Genomic DNA, 27888 nt, shown 5'->3' with positions numbered 1-27888 from the left:
ATGCGCTGTAATCGAATCTCTATATTTAATATTAGTAGAGTATTTCTTCTTCGTCATTAGTAAGGTGGGTGGTAAGGAATCTGATATGTGTGGGTAGTGATTAGCAGTAAAGCGTGATTAGAAGAAACATCTCTAGAGAAGAAGTATACGGCTGTCCACAAAGGCTGTCAAAAAGGCTGTCAAAAAGGCTGTCAAAAAGGCTGTCAAAAAGGCTGTCACAAGGCTGTCAACACATCTTTTAACCTATTAACCTTTACGACGTTGCTAATTTCTTTAGGTAAGAAATTCTACACTCGCTACTTTTACATTTATCCATTTATTTTTCCCCATTATATCGAAAATAAATGTAACGTCGTTACGTATTGCGAAGCGAACTTTTATTGATTTTCTACTTTTATGTTACTTCAACCAACATTTACTCTGGTGCCATTTAAAGAGTCGTTGTTATTCGAATGTTTTAAGCAACATTATTTTAACAGCAGTAGCAGTCAACTTGGACGATATCAACTTGAACATTCCTAAGATTTTTCTTCTTCTTCTTCTTCTTCTTCTTCTTCTTCTTCGAGATCTTACAAACGATTGCATTCCATTGAAGATACATCATTGGACTATTCTGCAAAATAATTCTTCCTAATATCCTACAAGTAAAATCAATATTTTTCACTTGCTTTTCACTTGCTTTTCAAACTGCTGTCATTGCACAATATTTCTTCTTTTTATTTCTCGTAATGCATAGGTTAGGAGTAATCTTCTATCGTATCCTGTTTCACATATTATCTCTACCATATTATCTTTCCTTTTACCTTTTAAAAAATATCTTGAAATATCTTTCAATTTCTTTTAATTTCATATTCAATTTTCATTAGAAATTAATCAAATTATAAACAGCAAATATTTCTTTGATGTTGGTTATCACGATATGCAGTAGTTAACGGAGTAAACTGATATATGATTTGTGTATAATAAAGATAAGAGAAGAATTTTTGCCATTTATGCGATATTATCTATATCGTATTAATCATTTCAATGAAATTCTCTCTTTCTCTCTCTCTCTCCATGTAAGTAGTCGAAAGAAGGTGGTGAGCAACATTGCGCAACGTAAAATATTGCACAATAATATTGATCGGAGTCATTTAAGTCGATGAGGTCAAGTATACTAAATACATCCCTAAGTAGTACATTCTTTAATACTAAATCGCTAAAATTAGAAACTAATTAGGAGATATTTTATATTTTTTTGTATTTTCATTCGAACAACCGACGACGATTACTCTTGTTAGGAAATGTTTACATATGCATGCGCATGTACCGTAGTTTCAAAGTCGTACCAAATAAAAGCGACGCTGATTAATTGCAATGACGTAGCCAACGTCATTACGTGTCTAACAATGAGTGTCTTAAAATATTGATTTTCTCACATCCTTTTTTTTCTAATTCTATTTGTTCTTCTTCAATGGCAAGTTGAATTAACACGAACGAACGAACGAACGAACGAACGAACGAACGCTGTTCTCTCGCGCATGCTAATGAAATCTTGATACATTACGCACCTTTCGCGATTCAGTTGCGATCATCGATCAATATTTTCTATACGTAGTTCCGCTAGATGCCAAGGTGATGACATTATCTTATTGTTAGTTTGAATGTTTTTCTTTTTCTAACGTTTGATATCAATCACAATTGAGAGATTCGTCGTCGTACCATGTATGACCTAGTTTTCCTTATCATATATTCATCTTTTGGACATTTGTTCGATTAGCCCTATTGGGTTTGGTCTCACATATGCGCCGATCGACCGTGATCTTGACTTGGTTAAAGATCGGGGGAGTAAACTTGGAAGCAAGCCAGATATCTCAAGGACAAGGACAAAAGCACACTCGACATTGATTGAGACCCTAAATCTATGCTACTAGTTCGATCATTTGCAGGTATGTTCCTGCTTATCACAGAAATGATTGAATCTAAATGAAAAATACAAATTCATTGTTAGCAGATAAGGGTTTAACGTAGTTCCTGAGAATGAGAATTTCCTCGTGGGGAGAGTAAATTCCTGACCTGTCCCAGCTGATCGTTGCGGGGTGGTGCGTACAGCATTGCCGTCGTGGGTGGTTCGCGCTTGCGCGGATTTCGGTTTGGTCCTTCGGTGGGTCGCTCGGCTCCTCGGGTATTGATTTCCCTAAAAGGTTAGGAGGCGGCTTAGATGTGTGTTGTCTACGGTGCCGTTAGCAGTACCCAGTTACCAAGTGTTGCGCCAACTTTCGCCATCCAACAACGCGCGTGGGGTGTCTTTTCTCTCGGTTATTTCGTTTACTTCATTGCTAACGATACATTCGATCTAAGTGATATTCAACTTTCTTATTTTCATTGATTTCTTTTCCCTTTTTGTGTTGCAGATTGTTGCATCGCTGGGACACAGTGTGTTGTAACACGTGAGAGATCCTAACTGATTTACATTTACTTTATCTTTCTTTATCTTTCTTTATCTTCCTTTATCTTCCTTCCTTCCTTCCTTCCGCTCTTCCGCCCTTCCCTCTTTCCATCCTTTCGTTCTTTTCGTATTTGGAAATACAGGTGAGGGAGAGATTCCTCGTTGTAGGAAAGAAGAAACTTCGATCCAGCACTTTGGGCACCTTCCGAGATGCCTGCACCAACGTCAGCGGCGGGTGCGGCCGAAAATGGCCCACCTCGCACCGAATTGCAAGAATTACAGCTAAAGGCCGACCAGACCACCGATGAGGTAAGCTTTTTATTTTTGTTAACATTTCTTACACGCACACACACACACACACACACACACACATTTTACTCTGGTCTTCTTTGGTAATAGTTATAAAAAATCATTTCTTTTGTTTCAGTCCCTGGAGAGTACAAGGCGTATGCTGACGCTATGCGAAGAGGTGAGTTCGTCTCGTCGCTTTCCCCCTAAAAAAAAATCTCTTTCGTATAAGGATAAAAATGAAAAGAAAAAAAGAAAAAAAGAAAAAAAAAAAGGAAAGGAATTCCCCCGTTCCAATATCGCATATTAACCCTTCATCCTCGATCATCCTCGATCATCTTCGATTACTATTTATTTACTAATCCTTCGTATCAGGAATCTTCATGTTTCCCGCCATATTTCATACGGGTCTGACTTATCGTTAGATTCTTTTACGGGTAAATCCCTCGGCAAAAACTACCTTTTGTCTATCATTTTGAATAAGCTAGGTCAAAATCTATAAACGAGTAGTCGCGAAAGAGAGGAACGTCCCCACACAAACTCCCTTTTTATTAAAATGATCAAATTAGGAGAATTTGAAAATACGTGCAGAGAGACGAGAAGACTTTCATAACTTTTTTCTTATCGCTTGGAGAGGCAAAATACGAAAAATAAAAATAAAGAACAAATTTGAAAAAAAAAGGACACTATTTGATCTTCGTTAAATATTAGCGAGAATTAAATTCTCTAGAAATGAAGGAGGAATGAAGGAAGGCTAGAAAAATGAGGAAAATGGAAAAACAACGACGTGAAATAAATAAATAAAATACAATGATTGAAAGAAGAAGAAGTAGAAGAAGAAGAAGTAGAAGAAGAAGAAGAAGAAGAAGAAGAAGCGGAAGAGAAAGAAGAAGAAAATTGTGCAGCGAAGAATAGGAGGAATACAAAGTTGACCAACATGGAAGAAAATTAGTTGTACGAAAGAGAAGGAAGACGCGTGGAAAAAGTTTGGAAAAAGTTTAGAAAAAGTTTAGAAAACGTGCATTAAAACATCCTAACAAAAGGCGATAACATACTTTATCTCAATTCTCCAAAAGCTTCGATCCGCCGCCTATCTTCTCCTCTATATTCACACATATATATATATAAATGCATATGCTTATATGTGTGCATATATCACGTATACACGTATTCTCTTTGAAATTCCTATTCTTCCTATCTCTATTTCTTCCTATCTATTTTTCTTTTTTCCTTCTATCTATCTCTCTTGCTCTTGAAATTCTAACTTTATTTGTATCGGAAAGTGGCAGCACTGCAGGAGCATTAAAGGCTTTACTTTTACTACTTCGGAAGCCTTGGCAAGATTTACGATTCGAAGGAAAGGACCTAGTAAAAAAAAAAAGAACAAAATAAAATGATCTTCGTTTCGGGATTTCATCAATATATTTACTTTTTTTTATCCCGTTTATTTATTATTTCCTCTTATTTTTCTTATTTTCTGATTCTTGCATCGAGCCGAATGATTGACGCTATCAAATCGTATAACGGGACTGCGATTCGATAAAATAAATACTTAGAAACTTAGTAATGTTGCACATTGTTTTCAATGCAACTTGCAACAAGCAACAAGCAACTTGATGGTGGGCAACAATAGCGCGTTTATCAATAAAGCTAAAGCTCATTACGAACATTCAAATAGCAGCATTGTGTGAGACATGTCACGAGACGTGACGACGAGAATTATGTATAGATGTCGTCGATCGATTTGTTGCGTGCGTGACCCCTTTTATTTTCCTTTTATTTTCCTTTTGCGCGGCGAGAAGAGAATATTTTTTAACCCTTTATAAATTGACTTTAGGAATCATTTTTTGGAATCACATTTGATTGGTTACCAACAAGAAAAAGTAATATTCATTTATTACTTATACTGTGTTGTTATATATTCTGTCTTTTTATAGCAGCCAAACAAAACTTGGATTATAGAGGGTTAAAAGAAAATGCAGTTTGATTTTCCTATTGTGTTTTGTTCGTAAGTTTTGTCTCGGTGATTGACGCGCGACACAATAATTCCGTTTCAAAGCTTTTTTAAAAAGAAATCAATGTATGGACGTTGAGATGAAAGAAGCGAGACGAAGGATTTCCCTCGATGAATATATATATATATATATATATATATATATAATGTATGTGTCGTCGTCTGTGCATTTTTCTATGTTTACATGTATATATGTATACGCATAAGGGAATTGTGTTTTTCTCTTTCCTTCAATATTTCGTTAATTTTCTATTCTTATTTTCCAATTAATCGATTTATTTCTATATCGTGTATCGTTTTCTCTGCATATTGTACGTATGATCGTTTATGTTATTATACGTTTGGTTTTGTTTCTACAAAGAAGAGTGTGTTCACATGTAAATGTGTTTTATATCATTGTTTGTGCATCTTGTTTATTATTCGCGTGTCTCTTTTTTGATGTTTCTATATCTGTCTCTCTCTCTCTCTCTCTCTATTTCTCTCTACTGTCCCTTTATATGTATGAATGTAAAAATGATTTATTTTTTCGCTAGATCTCGTAAGTTTTTACGAATGGGCCTTATTCACGTACGTAACTTGATAGAATTTTTTCGCTCGACAAAATGAAATTATAACGAGAGGATATCGTAATTCGATATTTTTCTTCTTGAAAACGTTGAGTTTCTTCTTCTTCTTCTTCTTCATCTTGTTCTTTTATTAACAACCCAACCATGTTCTAATCTCTTTTCGAGTCTGCGCGACTTGTCTCTCGTGCTTCTTCGTATCGATCATTGGCGATTCGAGTATCTCGACTTGGAGTTTAAATAGACGAGATCAAAGCCATTGTCATTTGTTTATAAAATCATTTGTCACTATTTACAATAATTTCGATTAATATGTTTGAAAATAGTGTAGTAAGTTTTGGATCAGAGTTAAACATTCGACACAACTCGGCGGCTTTAAATCATTTCTCTTATCTCAATTGGGTCGTCGGGACAAACTGTCTAAACGAAAATGCTTTTATACAGCGAACGATTTGAAATCCTATTGAAAATGTAGATTTAGATTTGTTTGTAGGTCACGTAGTGCTCGAAAAAGAAATAGCTTCGATTTTCATTTCCTTACAGTTATACTTTTTTCTTGTCTCCTATGTCAATCCATTTTCTTTAGAGATTTATCAAATCCTAGTTCTTCTCTCCGATCGATTTCAAAGAGTATTACATATTTTCATGTATGTATTTATACACATGAATACGATGTATTATTACTTGTTCGCTAACCCTTTTCGTCATAATTCATACAATTGAACAAATACAAATGAACAATTAATGAAGAATTTTTCAAGATATCGAATGTACTCTCATATTTCAAGCTAGAGTCAATAAAATGTACTAAACATTAACCGATATCGATATCGTTCGATTGAAAATACTTTCAAGATTACTAATAAACAGAACAGAACAGAACAGGATGTGTTTTTTACGATCCGTCGATCGACACGTCGACGAACTCGTCGTTGAACTCGTCGTCGTTTCAGAGCCTACCTGCCTGCCTACCTGCCTGACTCTCTAGGCAACAGAGACGACCTATATCCAGATGAACTTTCCTAAATAAACTGGAGAGAGAACATGAAGCACGAGGGAGACACGAAATATGAACAAACAATGGAACGTATGAATGGAAAATAAGAAAATCTAATGAAAAGAATAGATAAAACTGAAAAGAAAGTACAAAAGGACGAATAATAAATTAGAAAATGGAAAGTTCGCGGATACGATATACAAGGAACGTATGTATGTGCGTGCGTGTATGTGTGTGTGCGTGTGCGTGTGTGTGTGTGTGTCTTTTGAGAAAGAAAAAGAACGCGCCCGCCATTCGCTTACGAAAATTTACTTTAGTTTTTTAATTCGATATATCACACAAATTCGCATCGACTTTGTATCTCGCGTTGAAACGTGAAAGAAATGAAATATTTATCAAGAAAAAAATATTATCTAATACAAATATGAAATGAAAGAAATGAAAGAAATTAAAGAAAAAATGATAAACCGAAGCGTCAAATCCACGTTAACCTAAATCTATATTAATGTGGTGGCTGTCCGTTGCAGAATGCGTAAATATCTACATGTACATCTATATATCTGTATTTATATGCGTGTTATTTACGCATACATTGTGTGGCCGCGTGTGTTCGCTTGTCTGACCGGCAAATAACTATAATAAATGCCTGCTTATGCCCGATAGCGCCCGATAGCGCCCGATAGCGCCCGCCTTCTTGCCTTCTTGCCTTGGAAAAGTATTAATTAAAAGATAAAACAAACATTCACATTATTTTACTACAATTCTTCATTATATTTGCTATTAATTGAAAATGTTTTATCTATTATTGTTGTTTTATCTATTAACTTGACTTCTGCCTGTCTGTCTGTCTGTCTGTTTGTCTTTGCTGCCTGGCTGCCTGATCGTGAGTGTTTGCCTATCCTCCCACCTCCCCATCCACTATTCTTCTTCCTTGTTACATCGTTCTCTTGCCATTGTTCTATTATAGCGAACGTCTTTTTCCAAATTCCATTTTCTATTACCATGGGATCTGGAATGATCACATTCGTTGAAAAATCGTCCGAAATAAAAAGATAGAAAAGGATCGAAAAGGATCGAAAAAGATCGAAAAAGATCGAAAAAGATCGAAAAAGAAAGAAAAAGGGAACTCGACAAATTGAATTTCGTCAAGTGTTGGTGATATCTTCGAACGTCGCACGTCGAAGGACACATTCAATTTATTTCGGACCTTTTTTCATCTCACGTTTCATAAACAATCACTCTTACACTATCACGTTCACACAGATTGAAAGGTAAACGAAACGAGAAATCCATGTTGAGGGATTTGTCGGATCGTTGCAGACGATCGCAGAACGCGGGGGACGGGGGTGCTTTTTATTATTTGGAAATAATCTGTGTAGAATTGAATTAATGGATCGTCTCACTTAGGTCTGTTTTTTTTCTTTTTTGTTGGTCTTCTTTATTTTATCTACTCCGCGCATAAGAAAATGTCCTTCTTTTTATTTATTATTATAATGAAAATCTTGACATATTAGTAGGTATCGTAATTCAAGTCATGCATTGAATGTATTCAATATCCCCATCGTACCCTTGAACCCTGTTAATATGGAAGGGCTGTTTCAACAGGGGATTTGCTTCGATCCTTCGCTAGCTGGTTCATTCACTTTTTTTTCATCCCTCACGCTCACTCGACAATTTAAGCTACCCTCCAATGAAACCCCTGTCAACCCAACCTCCTTCCAAACTTATGTGTGTGTGTGTGTATACTACTTTGCATTTTGTTTGGGTCTTCTTTACGACGAACTTATTTTATCTTCGATGGAACTGCATTCGTCATTTTTTCTTTCGAAAATATTTGTCAAATTCTTCTTCTTCTTCTACTACTTCTTCTACTCTTCCTTCCGATTCTTCAACATTTATTTAACACAATTCTTCTGTTTACTTTTTTTTTTTTTTCATTTTCTTTGCAGTCTTTCTATCTCTCTCTCTCTCTTTCTCTATCTTTCTCTCTTCTTCTTCTTCTTCTTCTTCTTCTTTCCCATGTACACACACGTGTTTGCAAAAAAAAAAAAACGTATACTGGAAGAAAGTGAGAGGGATGCAATGTTTCGTAGTTCCTTCGAAGACGAATTAAATCGATCTGTGGGAGAAACCTATGCAAAAAGCGTGAACCAGCAAAAGATGAGCAAATTAATAGGGTTAGAACGTGCGTGGATTTTACGGGATTATGGGGGAATCAAAATATATATATATACTAGATTAGATATAGACAAATTTTAGAGCAGAAAATATAACGCGTAATCTATGCGAGATGTTGCATCGTAAGAAATTTTACGTTAAACATTACAAATGATATATTTAGCATTGGATATTGTACATGGAATGTTATTTTCTGCGAAAGAAAATTTCCACAAATTAAATAAAATAAACCAAGAATAAAGTACACAATCAAAAATTAAAAAAAACAAACAAAAAAAGAGAGAAACAACGGCGACGACAGTAACAGCAACAGGAACAAGTACAACATCATCAACAACAACATCAACAACTACAACAACAGTAACAACAATAACAACATCGTCACGACTGGTAACAACATCAGGAACAACTATAGCTAATAATGACAAGCCTAGTTATACATACAAATATATATATACATATTATATATATATATACTCTTTGGACCCTATACTCTTATTGCCTGCCTGCCTGTCTGCCTGACTTATCTGTCTGTCTGTTTGCCTGTCTGTCGTCTATATCTGTCTGTCCATCTGACTCAACTACCTCTAACTATCTATTTCTATCTATCTCTATCTCTCTCTCTCTCTCTCTCTCTCTCTCTCTCTTTTCTTTCTATATGTATATATATAATATATATATATATAATATGTATGTATATTATATATATATATCTCTCTCTCGCTGTAATGAAAAAAAAAAACATTTAAAAACAAAAAAAAAACAAAAAGAGAAAAAACGAATTAAAATTTACAGGCAGATTCGCCATTGTAAGCGCGTCAGAAGCGACAACATTTTTCGCGTTCTGTCGACGCAAAAGCCGAGATTTTAATTTTATTTAAACAAGACCGCTCGAAGAAAACGAACACAAAAAAAAAGTAATCATTGAAATGAAAAACTATGAGAAAGATTTGACTCTACCCTCACTACTCGTAAAAAGAACTTTGTTGGTACTTATAAGATCCACAAGCGCCCCTGTTACCTCGTTTACCTCTCAATAATAACCAAACATCTTTTCTATACGCTCGGATTTTGTTAATTACGATCGTCCATCTGTTTCGCTTGTTTGTCCATTGACTTCTCTGTCACACCTTCCGTATTTTTTCTTTTTTTTTTCTTTTTTTTTCTATGTATATATATTTACATATAATATATACATATATATATATATATATATATCTCCCAGTACCCTACGCTGTATACCGCTGGAAAAATACTACTACTAATATTACTACTACTACTACTACATACTTACTATTTACTAATACTGTTACTGCTACTAAAAATACTACTACTAATTATTATTTACTGCAAGTACATACTACTTACTATTACTAAACTGTTACTAAACTGTTTACTATTACTACCATACTACCGTTACTGCTACTTCTACCGCTATTACTACCTACTATTATTACTACTATTTTACTGCTATTACTGGTACTGAAACGGCTACAACTACTACTAAAAAACAATTCACTAACACTGGTGGTGGTTGTCTGTGTTGTGCTGCCTCTGTCTGTCGTAGAGCAAGGAGGCTGGCATCCGCACTCTGGTCGCGCTCGATGACCAGGGAGGTGAGTGGAATCGCTTTTTAGCAAATAAGTCAAAATAAACACAAAACTTACAACCAACTGCGTTACACTATCTTACACACACACACAAGCATATACTTAATACCTTTATTTATTTCTATTTCTATCTATCTCTCTCTTTTTCTCTTTCTCTCTTTCTCTATCTCTCTCTATCTCTCTCTCTCTCTCTATCTCTATCTACTTTGGTTTTTCTTATAAAAGTAATAGTTGAAACGTTAAACGAGAAGGAAAAAAAGAGAAGAAAATTCTTTCACGAGAGAGAAAAACATCTTGAAATAAAAATAATTTCAACTATTAATCACTTTCTCGTTTTCTCTGTTTTTCCTTCGCGATATTTACTTCTTTCACGAGAGTTGTGAACCGCAACCTAAAGTCCCTTTTCTATTCCTGTTTATGAAATAAATCCTTATGGAAAATGACGACCCAAGTTAAGAGCATGGAGACAACGAATACGCAGAATTTCTTTGGTCTCGCGCTAGTTCGTTGATATCATTGTTACGCGTTTTCTATTATACAATTTCAATTGTAAAATTATTATTATTGTTTTTAATGTCGTCATCTTTTGTATCATTGATAATATGCAAGAAAAATAAGTAAAGGAGTTGTACCCTTTTATTGTTGATATTCCGCACGGACGATTGCTTCACGTTAATTGTTATATTTATCTTCTTGGTTTTATTTTTGTCTTCTGGTGTTTTTTTTTCTTTTTTCTTTTTCTTTTTTCTTTTTTCTTTTTTCTTTTTTCTTTTTTAATAATATAACAAAGTTACATTTTTAAACGAGTCGCACGTAATCTAAATAGATCCTTACGGTAGGAAAGATTTAGCTTTATTTTGATATTATAAAAGTATGTACAGTCCCGAAACGCGGTGGTGCTGAGATAAAGGAACTAGCACTACACAGATTTGATCGTTATACCTTAATATATAGAGTAGGTATTTATTAATTTTTATTATTGTTGCAAGTAGTCGAGATTAGATTTGTTCTTATTTATCGATATTACCCCTTTATTTTTTTCTTGTTCTGATTTACGTTCCTTTTCCATTGAACCACCTCTTGGGCCTCTTTTGTATTTAATAAAATCTACCTATTTTTAACATCGCCTTAGTCACTAACTTGTATAAACCACTGTTACTAACGTTAAATACCAATCATTACACTCTACGACACTGCCAGAATATAATCATCATGATTAATCAGTACTAATAATGACTTACTCTAAACCGATTGACGACACCAACTAAAGATAAGCATTCGGTGGTCTCTCTCAGTATTTACTAGCATCCGCTGCTGCTATCGCTGCTGCTGCTGCTATTGCCAGTAATTGGTATCTCTATATATATATAATTGAAAATAAAAAAAACATTAGCCTTTTTACATACTAACAAACCCCTGACCTATCTCTCTGTCTTGCTTTCTTTCTTTCTCTCTCTCTCTCTCTCTCTCTCTCTATCTATCTCTCCCTCTGTTTATCCTTTATTGATCGAGAGAAAAAATGAACTCGTTGCTCGTTACCCTTTTTTATTTTTTATTTATTGTTCTTTTTCTGTAAGATAAAAAAATATAGTCAATGTAAAAAGAGCAAGGATCAACCTCGTTGAAGTAATGTCTTTGAAATTTTTCTCGCGCTTCTTTCTTTAGTAATTTATTCCCGCACAATATTCAGATAATGAATAATGATAATAGATAATGAATATATATATATATATAGTGTAATCGTGTATGTGTATGCATATATTTTGCAGGCGCATACGTATGTATTACTAAATCTCCCTTATCTTTATTACTTTTCACAAATACTACTATACACGTTCTTCTTTGGATTGTGTACTTATATATATATATATATATACTCTCTGTAGCCTCACACGAAAGCTTTTAGCTGTGTCGCTTTGAGTCAACGTGTAATACCTACGTACATCTTTTTATGTATATGTATACGTATAATATATAATATATATATATATATATATATATGTATACATATATTACGTTTATTTAGTGTAAAACCCCCGAAACCGTATTTACATACTTCGTACACGTCTCTTAGAGGTAGATGTCTGTCTCTGTCGTATATAATATTTATTATTATACATACATATATATATATATATATATACTGTCAATTTTTTAAACAATTAATACAACATTTTTCTACACAGAAATATATTTGAAGATCTTGAAGCTTTCAAATTGATAACAAAATTGATCTCACAAGAGTATTTGCATCTAATTAAAATATAGTACCATGAATTTTTGTTTCTATCATTTATGTATGTCAAATTATATATTTCTTATCAATTGAAAAGTAGGATAATCCTAAAATATGTTGTTGTGTATACAAATTTGAACATATTGATTGTTTTTAATTGACAACAGGGTTACAAATACTCCTGTGGAACTTGTATATATATGTATATATTTCTTGAGTTTTTTTTGATCCTTGGTTGAACCTCTGCATCTCTCAAACGTACTATTATTGTCAATCGCTATTTTACCACGTAGGTATTAGTTCAAGTTCGTGTTTTGCATTATAAAAAAAAAAGAACGTTGCATTAGCAATTAGAAGAATTGATTGCAGTCGCGATTAGATAGATCGTCGGGATAGATGCGTCCTTAATCGCATATCTGAATAATTAATAAACGCGACACCTATCGATTTTTTTCATACTTTTTTCCACAAACGTTCGGGTTCTGTACATCTTATTTATTATATTTTTCTAATACTCCATACTCGCATTAATCATCTTCATCATCGACATACTATCGTCTATTATTTATAATGAATCTTTTCATTTATTTATTTCGATTTATAATATACATTATTATTTTGTCGAAAAAAATGGTCTGATATCGACGACATATTAAGCAACATTTTTCTTTTACATTTGAAAATCTAAAATCTTAATATCAACATTTCCTAATTATTTCAAATGACCATCTTCTTCGAAATCTATTTTTTTTTTTTTTTTTTTTTTTTTACGTATAATTAATATTATTTGATTTAGCAAAATCGTTATGTTTCTTTTGCAGCAACGTGGTACGTCTTGTCTTAAGGGATTTTCTTCATTAATTAAATTATTATTAATGATTATTCGATGATTATAGTTTACAATTGTTTTGTTTTTTTAAATAGTTGTTGTTTTTGAATGTACAACTAACCATCGACAGGACGTGCACGCGGTGTTTTCTTGTTTTGTATAATTTTGCAGTTATTCACGCGAATCACTCAAAGATCTTTCATTTCCGTTAACGTGTGGGCCCTTTCGACCCCATCATAGAGCGAGGATGTCGCAGCGAACACACTGATGATGTTAGACCACCAAGGCGGTAAGCAGTAATCTCCAAGTATTCAAACTTCATTTTAAATCAAACCAAATGAACCAAAAATATGAGCAAAAAACGCAAACAAGGGATAAGAGGATCGAAGACTTGGAATTTATTAATTCCTCTATAGAGGATTTTTAGAAAAAAAAACAAAACAAAACAAAAAAAGAACAAAAAGTGGACGAGAGGTGGAAGCCATCCGTCTCTTTTCTTTTTCCTTTCTCTTTGTTTTTTTCTCTCTCTATTTTATACACTTTTTTTCTTTTTCTTCTTCTTCTTCTTCTTCTTCTTCTTCTTATTACATCAGAAGGGCGGATCGATTTTTCGAGTTATTCAAGTGAGCTTAAAAACCCTTATATGAATGGAATACAATAATATATATATATATAAATATAATGAATCTTTTCCCCATGAACTCTCCCACCATATTTTCCAAATTATTATTCCTCATTACTCCCGCTAATAATTACAGCTCAGTCTTACTATCGACGGGGAAGCCCTGAATTTATTAACAAGCTCCACGTTTGTTAATAAAAAAGAAACAAGTAAATCATCGCCCACTATTTCTATTCATTCTTTCTATCTATGTGAAGGCTCTGCAATTCATTACAAGTGATTTTCATTAGATACTTGGCTGTCGAACAAGATCGTTCTTCGTTTCTTTTTCCCTTGTAAGCAAAAACTTGACATTCAAGAGGAAAACTCAACGATTGATCCTTACAAATCTAAAAAGGAACGTGCTCAATTGGATAACATTCGTGTGAAAATAACATCGCGCGTGGTTAGTCAATTCGATGGCCATGTATCCATTTTTGAGGATCAATGGATTTACCTTTAATCTTTTGGTAAATCCTAGATCATATCACTTTTCTTATATCTTTCTTTCTCTCTCTCTCTCTCTCTCTCTCTCTCTCTCTTTCTCTCTATTTTTCTGTCTATCTATCTTTCTTTCTTTCTTTCCATCTATCTCACATTATTTCTTGGACACCCTCAAACTCGTTATCCTTGATTACGTATTTAAATGATACTGTGCTGATCAAAACATTCGTCGTATGCGCCCTCTCGCTCGTTCGCCGATTATGTGCGCGCGTATCTCTCTCTCTCTCTCATATCTTACTTCTCTGTTTCTCTCTCTCTCTCTCTCTCTCTCTCTCTCTTTCTCTTTCTCTTTCTCACTGTCATAATCTTACCCTGGATATGTCGGCTCTTTCGTGTTTCATTATTGTCAACATTGGTAAATCATGCTAATCATGGAATATTGTAGAAAAAAATAAAAAAAAGATGAATCGAAAAGAAGGGCAAAAAATGAATTTCATAATCATAGAACAAAAGGCTATTATTATGTTGTATTATATTCTATCCTAGTCCTGTTCCTTATTGTTGTCCCTTGTTGTATTTGGATATTTTGGGAGCGCGAACCGAAGCGAGGGAGCGTCGACGGTTAATTTGTCTTGAATGTTAACACGCCGCTGATTGATCGGTTGCCTGTTTAGAGCCACGAGGTCGGGATGAAAACACTCGTTATGCTGGACGAGCAAGGCGGTAAGCCATTTCAATGTAGACGTAATCTTATAATTCCTTTCAAACACACGCCTCAGTGACCAAAAGTACAGCGAGTCGCAGGAATATTCCAAATACAAATTGTAAATAATTTCTATTCTCTTCTAATGCGATATTTCTTTCATTCTTCTGCACAGACGACTAAGTAATCATCTAGGATTATTCAACTTTCTAATTACAATCAAATACACTATTGTATACAACATTTATATCGATATGCAAAGTTGAATAATCCTCAAATATATTTTTAAGTAGAAACATTTGGAAACGTTGCATTAGAAGTAAATATTAATTGTTTTAAATTGACATTATTAACAGTGGCTACGAATACTTTTGTGACTCAATGTATATGTAAATGTACGCAACTCAACAGTATCTAATCAGTTAGTTTAATTAATAGATACTGGTAATGATAATATGACGATGATAATTATCAAAAATGATGAAAATCAACAAACAACAAACGAACAAATGAATAAATAAATAAATAAATAAATAAATTACCGACATACGTATGCGCACACCCTCGGACACGACGTACATTCGATGATTATGCCGCGAGTCAACTATTTCATTACAACAACTATTTAATTATAGATATGCATCGAAAGATTCATTCAAAATAATAATAATAATAATAATAATAATGTCGTAAATGTTCATCGATATGTAATCCGTTTCCCAAAACATTCTTTAATCTCACCTGGTCGCATTCACTACAACGACACTGCCATTGAAATACATTGCCGAGTATCTTTAATTTCTCTCTCTTTCTCTTTCTCTCTCTTTCTCTCTCTCTCTCTCTCTCTCTCTCTGTCTTTCTCTCTCTCTCTCTCTCTTACTGTCTTTTTCTATTTTTGTTCTCTCTTCCTACCTTTTGTCTCTTTCTCTACTTTCCTACGATCGAAAATCCATCTTTTGAAGTGAATACTTACTTACGTTATTTGCTACGAGATGTTTTATTTGTTTTTTTTTTTTTTTTTTTTTTTTTTTTTTTCTATATTACCCTGTTATCCATTAGCTCCTACTACCTTGCCTTTTCCCAATTTTTGTGCTTTAATTTAGTTGTTCTTCGCGGTGGACACCCAATTGGACACCCAATTGGACACCCAATTGGACACCCAGTTGGACACCCAGTTGGACACCCAATTCTAGTTCATGTAAAATCTAACGAAACAAAAGAAACAACTTACTCGTGAAAAAGTTACACTATTTTGCGCGACAGAAAACTATTCTAAAAGTCTATCTATTAAAAGAGTTCTATTGAAAAGTCTAGTTTTTCAATCGTACACAATCCGTGAAATTCTGCGTGTAAAAACTCTGACCAAACTCTCAATTCCAATGCCTCTAAATCCATTTGACATATCTCCCACTTATATGTGTCGATAATTATGACAGTGAACTAAGTAAACGATATTGCAAAAAGTCATTTTACTTGGGCTACTATCATCATTAGCAGCACATATGTTTATATGATATATACATCACAAAATCAATTACTCGAACCATAGGAAACATATATATTAGTATATTTATATATATGTGTGTAGCTTATAAGACTTTGTTGAATAGGCAAGAAATACAAAATCACATAAGTCAAAGTATCGTAGTGTTTTTTTTATTAATCGATAACGGTCACGTCTTTTCCTATTGCTATATTATTGTTTGTTAATGAAATACCTGCCTGCCATGGAGTTGAATTAGTAGAAGAATCGAAAGAAAAATTTGCAAACATTTGCAAAGATTTAGTAACGAGACCGTTCTCGTGAAATAAAAAACAAAATCGTCTCGTTGGAATAAGAAAGGAGGCCCTTTTTCCTCGTCGAGATTGTTTTAATTACTTTTTCCTATATAATCCCCTAATAATTATCTGACGATGAATGAATACTGCCTCGTTTCTACAAATTCCATAAGACTTGCTTTATATAGAAATATAATTGAGAAGGAGGGAAGAAAAAGTAGTCTTCTCTCGTTTGAAAAAGGAGCGACAACAATATGTTCCAAAATGTTCCAAAATGTTCCAAAATGGTATCCCTCCTTTTTCAAAATTGGTGTTGCTGACTGCTGACATTTTGATGTTTGCAAACGCTATAACGGTATCTATATTTTGTACGACGAAACAGAGCAATTGGATCGAATCGAGGAGGGCATGGACCAAATCAATGCGGACATGCGAGAGGCCGAGAAGAATCTTACTGGGATGGAAAAATGCTGTGGGCTCTGTGTTCTTCCCTGTAACAAGTACGACTGTTGCATTATGGTTTCTCTTTTTTTTTTTTTTTTTCTATTATTATTAGGGTTTATACGAAAAGCACTAACATTATCGTTTTGTTGATTATTTCTTGTTGATGATTATTACCAACGATAGGAGTGCAAGTTTCAAGGAAGACGAGGGAACGTGGAAGGGCAACGACGACGGTAAGGTCGTTAATAATCAGCCACAACGCGTGATGGACGAACGCAATGGATTAGGCCCTCAGGGTGGGTACATAGCTAAGATCACCAACGACGCGCGAGAAAATGAAATGGAAGACAACATGGGTCAGGTATCAACGATGATCGGCAATCTCAGAAATATGGCAATCGATATGGGCAGCGAGCTCGAGAATCAAAATCGACAAATCGACAGGATCAACCGGAAGGTAAGAAAGACAATAGCTTCCTTTTTCTTCCAATCTATTTTATCTATTTGATCTATTTTATTCTCATATCATTCTCTCTCCAAGATTTCGATTTGCGTGCTACTTTTTCTACGTGATCAACTAATATATTTTTCTTTGAGTGCGATTTTTTCTATCTCTCACCACGATGCACGCGTTAATCAAAAAGATGCACACATTCTTCGCAGCTTTCACCTTTTCAAACTTTCCTTTCCGATCGTCGTCGTCATCGTCGTCGTCATCGTCGTCTTTATTCCGATTATTATTTATTGCTATGTCGTAAAATGTCTTACGTGTACGGCACAAATTATCTTTGTCCTTTTTGTTTTTTATTTCTAAATAAAGTATTTTAACAATTGCAAGATATTCGCTCGATCGCCCTGTTCGATTGATTTCTAATTTCATTAACGATCAAACAAGTCAATTTTCTAAAGAGTCCAATTTGAAAAACATACGTTTGGTGTTTGTGCGTGATTTCTCTTGTTCTCTAAATAACTAATTGATCAATATTATTTCTTGGCCGTTTATCTATGAAATTATTTGAAGACAAATATTCCATAGGACAATTATCGACATATGCTTGAGCACTAGCATCGCACAAATGATTTTATTTTTGATCAAATTTCAACTGCTTACGCGCACTTGATAATACAATAAGAATATATTATTAATCAAGATAGAATGAGATTTCATCAAACGTTAGAAACGCTTTGCATATTAATTTTCAATAAATTCAACTTACTTTACGTAGTTGTTTTAATTTTCATCGCTTACTTATTTTCTGACATTGAAATATCCAAGCACCCTATACAACTCACAAATGTACATTTTTATTCAAGTGCGCATGACACGCGACGCATCAAAAAAAAAAAAAAAAAAAAAAAACACATTTCAAAAAAGTCATACGCCTTTCTATAATGAAAATGAAAACTGCTAATCCGCAGGGCGATTCGAACGAAACGAGGATAGCATCGGCGAATCAACGGGCGCACGCCTTACTCAAGTAAAAAAAAAAACTTTCAGTGTGTGCTACTCAACAACCCGGGTATATTTCAATATATTTCAACCTGTTACAAATAATTGAAAACACGCATATCGCATATATATAGAAATGGAATAAAATATACATATATATATATATATATATATGTCTTACCGTCAATGTATACACACACAAGGGGGTATGGATAGAAACCACCACAGAAGGTATTTTGGTCAATCTATACAAATTTAAGGGGAGAAACGTTTACGTTAAACGAAGCACATTTTCAAAATCATCCGAAATTTGTTAAGAACATTGTGAAACTATTGTTTCACGTGTTACACGTCACTTTGGTGGCCTCCACATACTCGTATATAATGGTTTAGCAAGTAGTCTTGAAGTCACACACCCCCTGCATATATATCCGTCTTCTCCAAACCTCTACTAGCTGCTACTCCTAAAATATGTAAAAAAAAAAAAACAAAAAAAAAAAAAAAAAAGGAAGTAACGAATGAGAGCCACATCCGTGCAATGCGACGGGATCTCCTCTCCCCCTTTTTGTATTATTTCGTTATTGGTCGAATAGATCTCGTCCAATCAATTTGTCAACATTTTATCCGCTATATAATAATATTAATCTTCTTCTGCTTCTATTTTTGATTCTTCGATCCAAAGCGATACAAGATTAAACGTAACAAAATATATATTTACTCGTTGAAAGTTTCTCCAGTTTTATTCTTCACGATTTCTCTCGTAGATGTACATAGAAAACAATAAAATAGTGTGTTAGTCCTTTGAACTTGAAATGTGTCAAATGTTTCCTTGACAAAAATAGAAGAAGAAGAAGAAGAAGAAGAAGAAGAAGTGTACTTTATAAGAAGTGTATTTTTCAATTAATTACTATTAGCAATATGTGAAAATAAAAGATAATTAAATAATGTAAAAAATGTAAAGAGAGAAAGAGAGAGAGAGAGAGAGAAAGAAAAAATCGCACGATTATGAGAGGATTCGTTTAGTGGATCCTTGGTGAAAAGAAGATGGACGCGCATTATAATGGACGATTTTGGTGCGCCCATTTGTAAAAGATAGGAATATTTTTGACACGCAGGGCGACTCAAACCAGGCAAGGATACAGGTGGCCAACGAGCGAGCCCATCAACTGCTCAAGTAAAGACACCAATCACGACCATCTCTCTCTGCACCCCCGTTTTGGCCACCGTCATCACCTACTAGTACTATTACTATTACAACAACAACAACAACAACAACAACAAAATACAATACCCAGCACCAAGACAAGTACCATCAGCACAACTATTACTTACAATTGACAACACTATATACGTTCTTCTTTTTTCCTTATTTCCTTACAGTATTACTATTAATATTATTATCCGCTGTAAGATACTACGTCGAAAGGATAAACGGAATGAAAATGAGAAGCAATATATTATCTGCGATAATTGTTTTCTTTTATCTTTAAACAAGATTTACCCGCATTTCTTTTATGTGCTATTTTTTAAACTCGATTTTTGCGATTGTAGTTTATTTGAAAAACAAAGAAAAAAGAGGTAAATAAAATCCGTTCGATGAATCATTTTCTTTTTTTTTTGATCGATATTAATAATAAGACGCGTGAGAAGCATATCGCTTGATTAAACTGTCATTTTCCGTACTTAAGGAAACCTTCCTTCCTTCCTTCCTTCCTTCCTTCTTTCCTTCCTTAGTCAAGGATGCGTCTTAGAAACTATAGCAATGCTCTCTTACGGTGTCTAACATCGTATCCCCGTCCATCCAATAAAAAAATATATATTTATTTATTTATTGTTTACTCGCGTTCTCACACTTTACACAATGTACATACGCAACTCGCACACAGATAATCACACGTTATACACGTACACACTTCTTAGGTTCATCCTACTTTTTACCGAACTGAACGTCGCTTCAAAAAATGGAATAAAAAATGAAAAGAGAGAGAGAGAAAGAAAGGAATAATGTTATCCCTCGGTAAAAAAAAAAAAAAAAAAAAAAATAAAATAAAATAAAAAAACAGATTTCCTTGAAGAATAATACGGCGCTTAATTAGAGATCGGCGGAATCCGCGATTATTAGAGACGGCGAGAAAAAGAAATTGTAAATTTTCAAAAGTCGACTCACACACGCGACGACGCGCGTTACAGATAAGCCAGAGAATAATAATTATTATTATAGGAGAGTGAAATTTCTTATCTCGACGATCCGCTAATGAGTACAAAGCTAATTAAAAACAAAGAAAAAAGTAAAAAATACAAAAAGAAAAAATTTACAAAAAAAATCTTTGACAAATAAATAAAGCAATTATAATAAATAATTATCATAGATCGAGACCACCGTATAGTCCGAGATTTTCCTTGTAATCATCATTACTATTATTATTATTATTATTATTATTATTATTATTATTATTGATTGTTACTATTATTCTTCTTCTTATTATTATTATTATAGTAATATTAGAAGCACGAGTATTGAAGAATTATCGGCGACAACTCTCTTGTATATGAAAAATCTCTATTATTATCAAATACAATTATATATATATATATAAATAAAACAAATGAACACGATAAGAAACAATGAATAAAAACAGAACAGTACATACTTATGAAAGAAAAGAAATGGATGAGCTCGCATAACAAAAAACTCGAGTTCTTCTTATACAACGTATTTCAAGAATGACACAGAGCGACGACGCGACATGCACACGTGCAAAATCTATATACAAACAGAGAGATATAGAAAAGAAACGTAATTAAGAGACACGATCCGGTTGTTAATGAGAGAGATAGAGAAAAGATGAAATTTAGATCCTTCTTTCTTGAACCCTTTATAGGCCAATTATATAGTCCTTGATTACAAGACAATTTACGTAACATCGAATGAGAACAAATATATATATATAACATTTTAATACGTATGAATAATTCGTTAAAGATATTAAATTTGCTCCCACGTTTAAAACTAGAGTTGATAATCAAACGGTAGAAAATATTATCGCTCTTTCTATATATCTACGTAAGTGTATGAGGAGGATTTTCATCGCCTAATCATCTTTCTCTCTCGCACTTTGTAAAGCCAAATAAACACACACACACACACGCATATATACGTGCGCACGCGTATACACGTAGAGAAAATGGAAAAGGAAAGAGTGGTCCTACGAGTGAACAACTGCAAACAAAGAAAAATGAATATCTACAAGGTCGAGGAACAAAAATGCATCCCTATGGTCATATATATATAGATGACAAAATCAAGAAATATTTGTAGAAAAATAATCAATCATCTTTTTCTGTTTTTCGTGATCTGAAGAGGATCATACCGTGAAAGGATGCACACGTAAACATTTACATCTATTACCTAAAACATACTTAACATATTTACTTGATATACTTTACACATACGCGACACACGCGAGATCCATCTGCTCCCAAAGTTGACGCGCCCACGCGTTCTTCGTGGTCACAGTAAGGTATAACTCCAATAGTTAGCTAATTAACTAAAGGAATGGAAGAAGAAGGAGGAGGAAGGAATAGGACCATCCTATATAGAAAGAGTTTACTTTGCACTTTTGCTTGATATCACTCGAATATCGAATCAGCTGATAAGCGTGCCGGTAATTATGACAGTAGACTAAAGTCACAAAATTCTAATTAAGCCACTGTCATAATTAGCACAATTATTAACTCGTCATTTTGGAACGCTTTTCGCTGGACGAAAGTGTTGTACCGGTTGTACCTATAATAATAAGTCGTTTTAATTCCCTCTTGTAGAACGTGTTACTCGTGTGGGAAAAAAAAAGAAAGACACAAAAAAAAGCGATATAGAGGTGAAGGAGATACGTAGAGAGATGATATCAGAACGACGATCAGCACCAATGACGAAAGCAAATGTTGTTGTTGTTACGTGTGTGTGTATATGATTATAAAAAATATATTTATACGTGTGCGTGAGTAATGTGTGTACATTATGTAAAGATAAAACGCAGGCGCACTCGCACGCGCACGCGCGTATATGTGTCGGCAATTACGATAGTGGGCCCAAATCACAAAAACGACGCATATTTATTTAATAATATTAAATAAATCATAGGCGCAAACCTGATTTTTCCTATTTTTTCACTTACTATTAATCCACTGTCCACTGTCATAATTATCGGCACCACCCCTAGGTAAACGGAGAGGACGCGATTTCGAAAAAATATTAATCCCATCGTTATTAGTTAAGTAACGTGAATTGAAGAGAATCTATAAGAATAGCGATAAAATGCTAAAGTGACGAGGTGGTTGAGCAATATTGTATTACTATTATTACTATTATTATTATTATTATATTATTGATTATCTATATTGTACGATTATATTATAACGTTGACTTTGTTGTTATCGTTTCGTAGAAAATGAAAGATTAAGAGAACTTGAAGTAAAAAGAAAAGAAAGAACAAAATAATATGACCGACATGTACATGCAAATACACAGAGGCGTTGCGTGGCGTGGCGTGGCGTATATATATATATAACATATACAACAAAACATATAACACGAGAATATACATACATAAGAAGATAAAAAAATAAATATATTATATAGCGAGAAGTAACGTGATTAAAATGCGTTATTTAAGGCGCATACTTTTAAATACCTACTCACAAATGTATAGATAAAACGCAGGTAGATTTAGCAAAGAAGTAGATAGAAAACGATAGAGGAGAGAAAGAGAGTTACATTTGGAGAAAGAGTGAGTGTGTGTGTATGCATGCTGCACGAGAGAATGAAAGAACGAAAAAGAAGAAAGGATAAATAAATGGAAGAGTCGAACAGAAAGGATAAATGAATGGGGGGGGGGGGCAAAATGAACTCAACGAATATCTATACTATGATCTATACTGTGGCAACTCGAGAGAAATCCCAGGCTTTCTATCGAAACGAACCCAAATTTTTCTTTTTATTTTCATCAACTAATTGAACTGATTTATTGGACAATTTGTAAAATAATAGAAGAGCAAATGATTACTTCTCTCGAGTCGGAATGAATTGTTGCCTCCTAATTAACGATATAATTCAACGAATTTACTGAACGAAGACAATTCTTGTCTCTTTTCGATCAAATCAATGAGCGATACTGGTATTCGGTTGCTTCGAAACTTGACAAAACGGATGAAAATTCAAAGAGCAAAAGAGAGAGAAAGAGAGAGAGAGAGAGAGGCTTAAGCTCGTTTGAAAATAGACGAGTCGAGCACATTTCATCTTTTCTTCCTTTTCCGTTATCTCGCGATGTTGGTGGGCTTGGCCCAGTTTCCAACTTTGTGTTTGTTAACTATTCTCTGTTCTTTTCTCTCTCTCTCTCTCTCTCTCTCTCTCTCTCTCTCTCTCTCTCTCTTATGAATTTCTGATTCTGTGAATGGAAATTAAGCGTGTTACCATATATACTTTTTTCTTTCTTTCTTTCTTTCTTTCTTTCTTTCTTTCTTTCTTCCTTTACATTTTCATTCCATTTGAAAACTAATATTATAAGATATTCAAAAGAATGATTATTTTACGTTTGACTACATATATTATACGTAATAAGAAAAAGAAGAGTTAATAAAAATATGAAATTTCATTGCGAGTACGCGCTCGCTTCGAGATCGATTTACGGGACCACCGTTGCAAATGTTTGCAAGGTGAAAGGAGAGAAATTTATTGTTAGTTTGCGAATGATAGATAAATGATTATGTGTGTGTGTGAGAGAGAGAGAGGGAGAGCGAGAGAGAGCGAGAGAGAAGAGGAAAAAGTAGCAAGAGTGATGATCGATCGGTTTTTCGGAAACAAAGGATGCAGAGTGGGAATGTGCTCGTGCCTATCCGTGTTCGTGTGTAAATGCAAACATCCAACACGTATACGCGTACACGCGTGGACATTTCAAAATAATCAAGATAAAAATTATTAAGATTAAGCTTCTCTCTTTTTAGTATCGATACGTTGCTAGATGTATCTCAGAGATCGTTGTAATAAGAAGTATTATTCGCCAGTACCATTATTATTATTATTATCATCATCATTATTATTAATTATTATTATTATTATCATTATTATTATAATTATTCTTCTTATTATTATTAATAATAATAATATTATTATATAACAAATGCCTGTGTGTATTTTACTTCTCGGCAAATAAACAGCAGAATATTGTATGTTGCCGTTGTAACCCCCTTTCATCTTGTGGTCATATTGCACTACCTTTTTTCCTTATTAATAAAACCTATTTGAATTGATCGAACGACGATAATGTTGTTTGTTAGTGGTAAGAAAATGTCGTGTTTGACAGTGTATGCAATTGTTATTGGAAGGATGGGAGAAAGAGGTAGCAGCCAAAGTCCATGGTGGTGGTTGATGCTTATTGTCGTTGACATTCCTTTGGAAATTCCGTAAATGGCATTGTCGTTGTTGCCTCCGTTGTTCTTGTTGCTGTAGTCTAATCAAAGTTGGTCTTGGATAACGCGGGGATGTACAATCATGTAAAGCTAAAGGTATTGCTGGTGGAGTAGGAGGACAAGGAATATCTGGGAGTAAGTTTGTTCGTTGAACGATTCGATAATCTTCAGGATCAACGTTGTTTCCGTTGAAATGTTGATGATTACGTTTCGAACAGCAAGGACACATGCGACCTGGTCTCGCGGATCGTCTAATCGTCGTCCTATTTTGTAAATGAGGATTCTCTCGTCTCGATAAAGTGTCTTGTAGCGTACCACGAAATCGATCGTAAGCATCGGTTGCTTGAAATCTCGAAAGAACGTGACTTTTCTCGCTTTCTCTTGAACTATGATTAACTTTGTCAGGAGAATCGATACTTCGTTGAACCAACTGTTCCCAAGGCCTGAGAATCGATTGAGATTAAAGGCGATGAAAAAAAAAACAAGAAAAAAAAACAAAAAACAAAAAAGCAAGAACGAATGGAAATAGGAAGATAAGAAAGGTTTACCTTGGAACGTCAGCTCCACCGGATTCTCTGCGATTTCTTTCCTCGATCTTAAAAATTTGTTCGAATTTGTTTAACAATTTTTGTCTATCCTGTTTGCTCGGTTTCGAAATAAACTCTCGTTCTATTTTATTTCTCGTATTATCGAAATTCCTTTTTTCTTCGTACTCCTCGGATTGGGGAGGAAATGGAGGAGGTACGGGTGCAATCACTGCATTAGATAGATTTTTATTTTCTCGAAATTTCAAATTGGCTCTAATAGATGTGTCACTTTTTTCCAACAAACTGTCATTGTCATCCTGTTTGTATGTATTTTTGATAGGCTCGTTCGTTGACAAGATTGGACTAGATCGAATTTTTCTAAGACGATCTATTTGCAACAGTTGTACCGATCCACGCGGGGTTAATACAAATTTGTGTTCCTGTTGACGTTTTCGTTTGTTTGAATTTCTCTTATCGGAAGCAACGATAATAGGCGGTGGCGGTGGCGGCGGCGACGGCGACGGCGGCGACGGCGACGGCGGCGACGGCGGCGACGATTCCAACGTTTCTTGTAGCAACGATCGCGTTTCTATAGTATCTTCGTCAGATTCTTGGAATAAATTTGTATAATGTTTAGAACATGGGCTTAATGTGTTACTGAAAATCCAAGCGCGATAATAAAGTTTCTCTGGACCGATATAAAATTCATTGCTATGCGCGGTCTGAACTAAACGTGACAGTATGCCGAGTAGAAACTACAAAAAAAAAAACGTAACGTATAAACATTTGATTGAACAAATACATGATACATGGAATATATGAAAAAAATAATCATTATATTCTATACCTGATAAAGTGAAAGACAAATTAAGAAAAATATTAGAAATAATCCAATGACTCTAGCGTGGGTTAAAATGATGGAACGACATCCAACGTTCCAAACGGTTTCTTCCTTATTCAGACCGAAATTACAAACTTGACTGGCTCGAAGAATTTCTCGATGTCCACAGGGTTCTACGAATTTATTGGTGCAACAAGAAAACGGTACATCTTTGAAAACGGTAGCTATTTTTCCTTCGTCCTTCTTTTCCATCGATCTTTCGAAAAATAAAATACACAAGTTCAATGTTCAATCTTAAATTTGTATCTTTGGATAGGAATAAAAGTACGATAGATAATAATCGGTCCGATTATACCCACTGCCGCCCCCCCTCCTGTTGTCGTTCGTTATCCTCATAGTCAAAATATTCCGTTGATCGTTTAGCCCACCAACTGACGTGAAACCAATCGCGATAATCCTCGCTGCCGCAACATTGAAATTCCATTTGAACAGCATCTACGTAAGATCTAACTCGATCGTCGTAAGCATAATTATTCATAGCTTCTATCAGATTATCGAATGATCCATCCTCGCGGATCTTTTCTTGAAATGTAGTAGATTTGAGAAAACAAGCAACGTTGATGGCACCAACGAGACATCCAGAGATCAAACAGAGAATTGCATGAAGGAATAATATACGATTGGCTTCCAAACCATTGTTCTTATCATTATTAACAACATCATCGGGAGAATCTTGAAAGTCCGAGTGCTCGGAATCGTCTTCTTCGAATTGACGACAACATTTGTTGTTTCTTGGTATGCCAAGATTAAGGCAGAGGTAGGCTTTCAATCCAAGCAAATAAACAGGAGCACATGGTACAGCTGCGACGACTATCACCGTTGGCCAAAGGTGTCCATCACCTGCTCGTCGTGATGGTCTGCTCGTTAACCCAGGCCGTAATACAAATTTAACAAAAACGTTCTTTTGACAAAAACAAAAAGTAACAAAATGTTTTGAGCTTTTAATGAGCTTTTAATGTAATTACTATACATACTAACCTGGGACTGCGAGATTAAGATAATCGCCAATGTCTCGTCTAAGTTTAATTGCCCACATTATACCAGCAAAGATCACAATCAAACCGATCGCGCTCATCGTGGATACGATAGCTCGAAGAACTTTAATCGACCTCCAAGTAAAACTAACATTAGGTACACCCATGTATTAACCCGACGCCGCGAGGTAGTCCTGTGTCGTCATTTTGACTCACACAACGGTTCAACAAACGAATTTCATGTATACGCGATTTATTACGCGATTAATGGATCGATTAATCATATATCAATATATCGATACGATATACATACGCATCATACGTAATTAAATATCATCAAATGTGTGTGTGTGTGTGTGTGTGTGTGTGCGCGCATTTGTTTCTATATTATATTAAA

At 34.4% G+C, this 27888-nt stretch overlaps 2 protein-coding genes across 9 annotated transcripts; one reads left to right on the top strand and one right to left on the bottom strand.

The window, feature by feature from the left end:
* The first annotated feature begins 135 nt into the window (after positions 1 to 135).
* Positions 136 to 24801, top strand: Snap25 (Synaptosomal-associated protein 25kDa). 7 transcript variants are annotated; one of them, XM_089177812.1, is made up of 8 exons: positions 137 to 277; positions 2394 to 2429; positions 2572 to 2737; positions 2856 to 2897; positions 10036 to 10084; positions 17113 to 17230; positions 17358 to 17631; positions 19740 to 24801. In XM_089177812.1, the coding sequence occupies exons 3-8, from the start codon at positions 2639 to 2641 to the stop codon at positions 19800 to 19802; spliced, it is 645 nt and encodes a 214-aa protein (XP_089033938.1). In that variant the 5' UTR covers positions 137 to 277; positions 2394 to 2429; positions 2572 to 2638; the 3' UTR covers positions 19803 to 24801. The 7 variants fall into 7 exon arrangements, with proteins under 7 accessions (XP_015181710.1, XP_015181709.1, XP_089033938.1 ...); XM_089177813.1 differs by having other exon boundaries at positions 139 to 277; positions 2597 to 2737; XM_089177814.1 differs by lacking the exon at positions 137 to 277 and adding an exon at positions 2183 to 2297 and having other exon boundaries at positions 2597 to 2737.
* Positions 24021 to 27888, bottom strand: LOC107069161 (uncharacterized). 2 transcript variants are annotated; one of them, XM_089177807.1, is made up of 5 exons: positions 27496 to 27888; positions 26813 to 27418; positions 26464 to 26713; positions 25638 to 26371; positions 24021 to 25532 (listed from the first exon to the last, which is right to left on the bottom strand). In XM_089177807.1, exons 2-5 carry the CDS (start codon positions 26950 to 26952, stop codon positions 24908 to 24910), a joined length of 1749 nt encoding a protein of 582 aa, XP_089033933.1. In that variant the 5' UTR covers positions 26953 to 27418; positions 27496 to 27888; the 3' UTR covers positions 24021 to 24907. The 2 variants fall into 2 exon arrangements, with proteins under 2 accessions (XP_089033933.1, XP_089033934.1); XM_089177808.1 differs by having other exon boundaries at positions 26813 to 27374.

The sequence above is a fragment of the Polistes dominula genome, unplaced genomic scaffold (assembly GCF_049000335.1).
Source record: "Polistes dominula isolate Pdom_NZ unplaced genomic scaffold, Pdom_raw_medaka contig_24, whole genome shotgun sequence".
Classification (NCBI taxonomy): Eukaryota; Metazoa; Arthropoda; class Insecta; order Hymenoptera; family Vespidae; genus Polistes; species Polistes dominula.
This window is presented reverse-complemented; position numbering and strand designations above follow the sequence as displayed.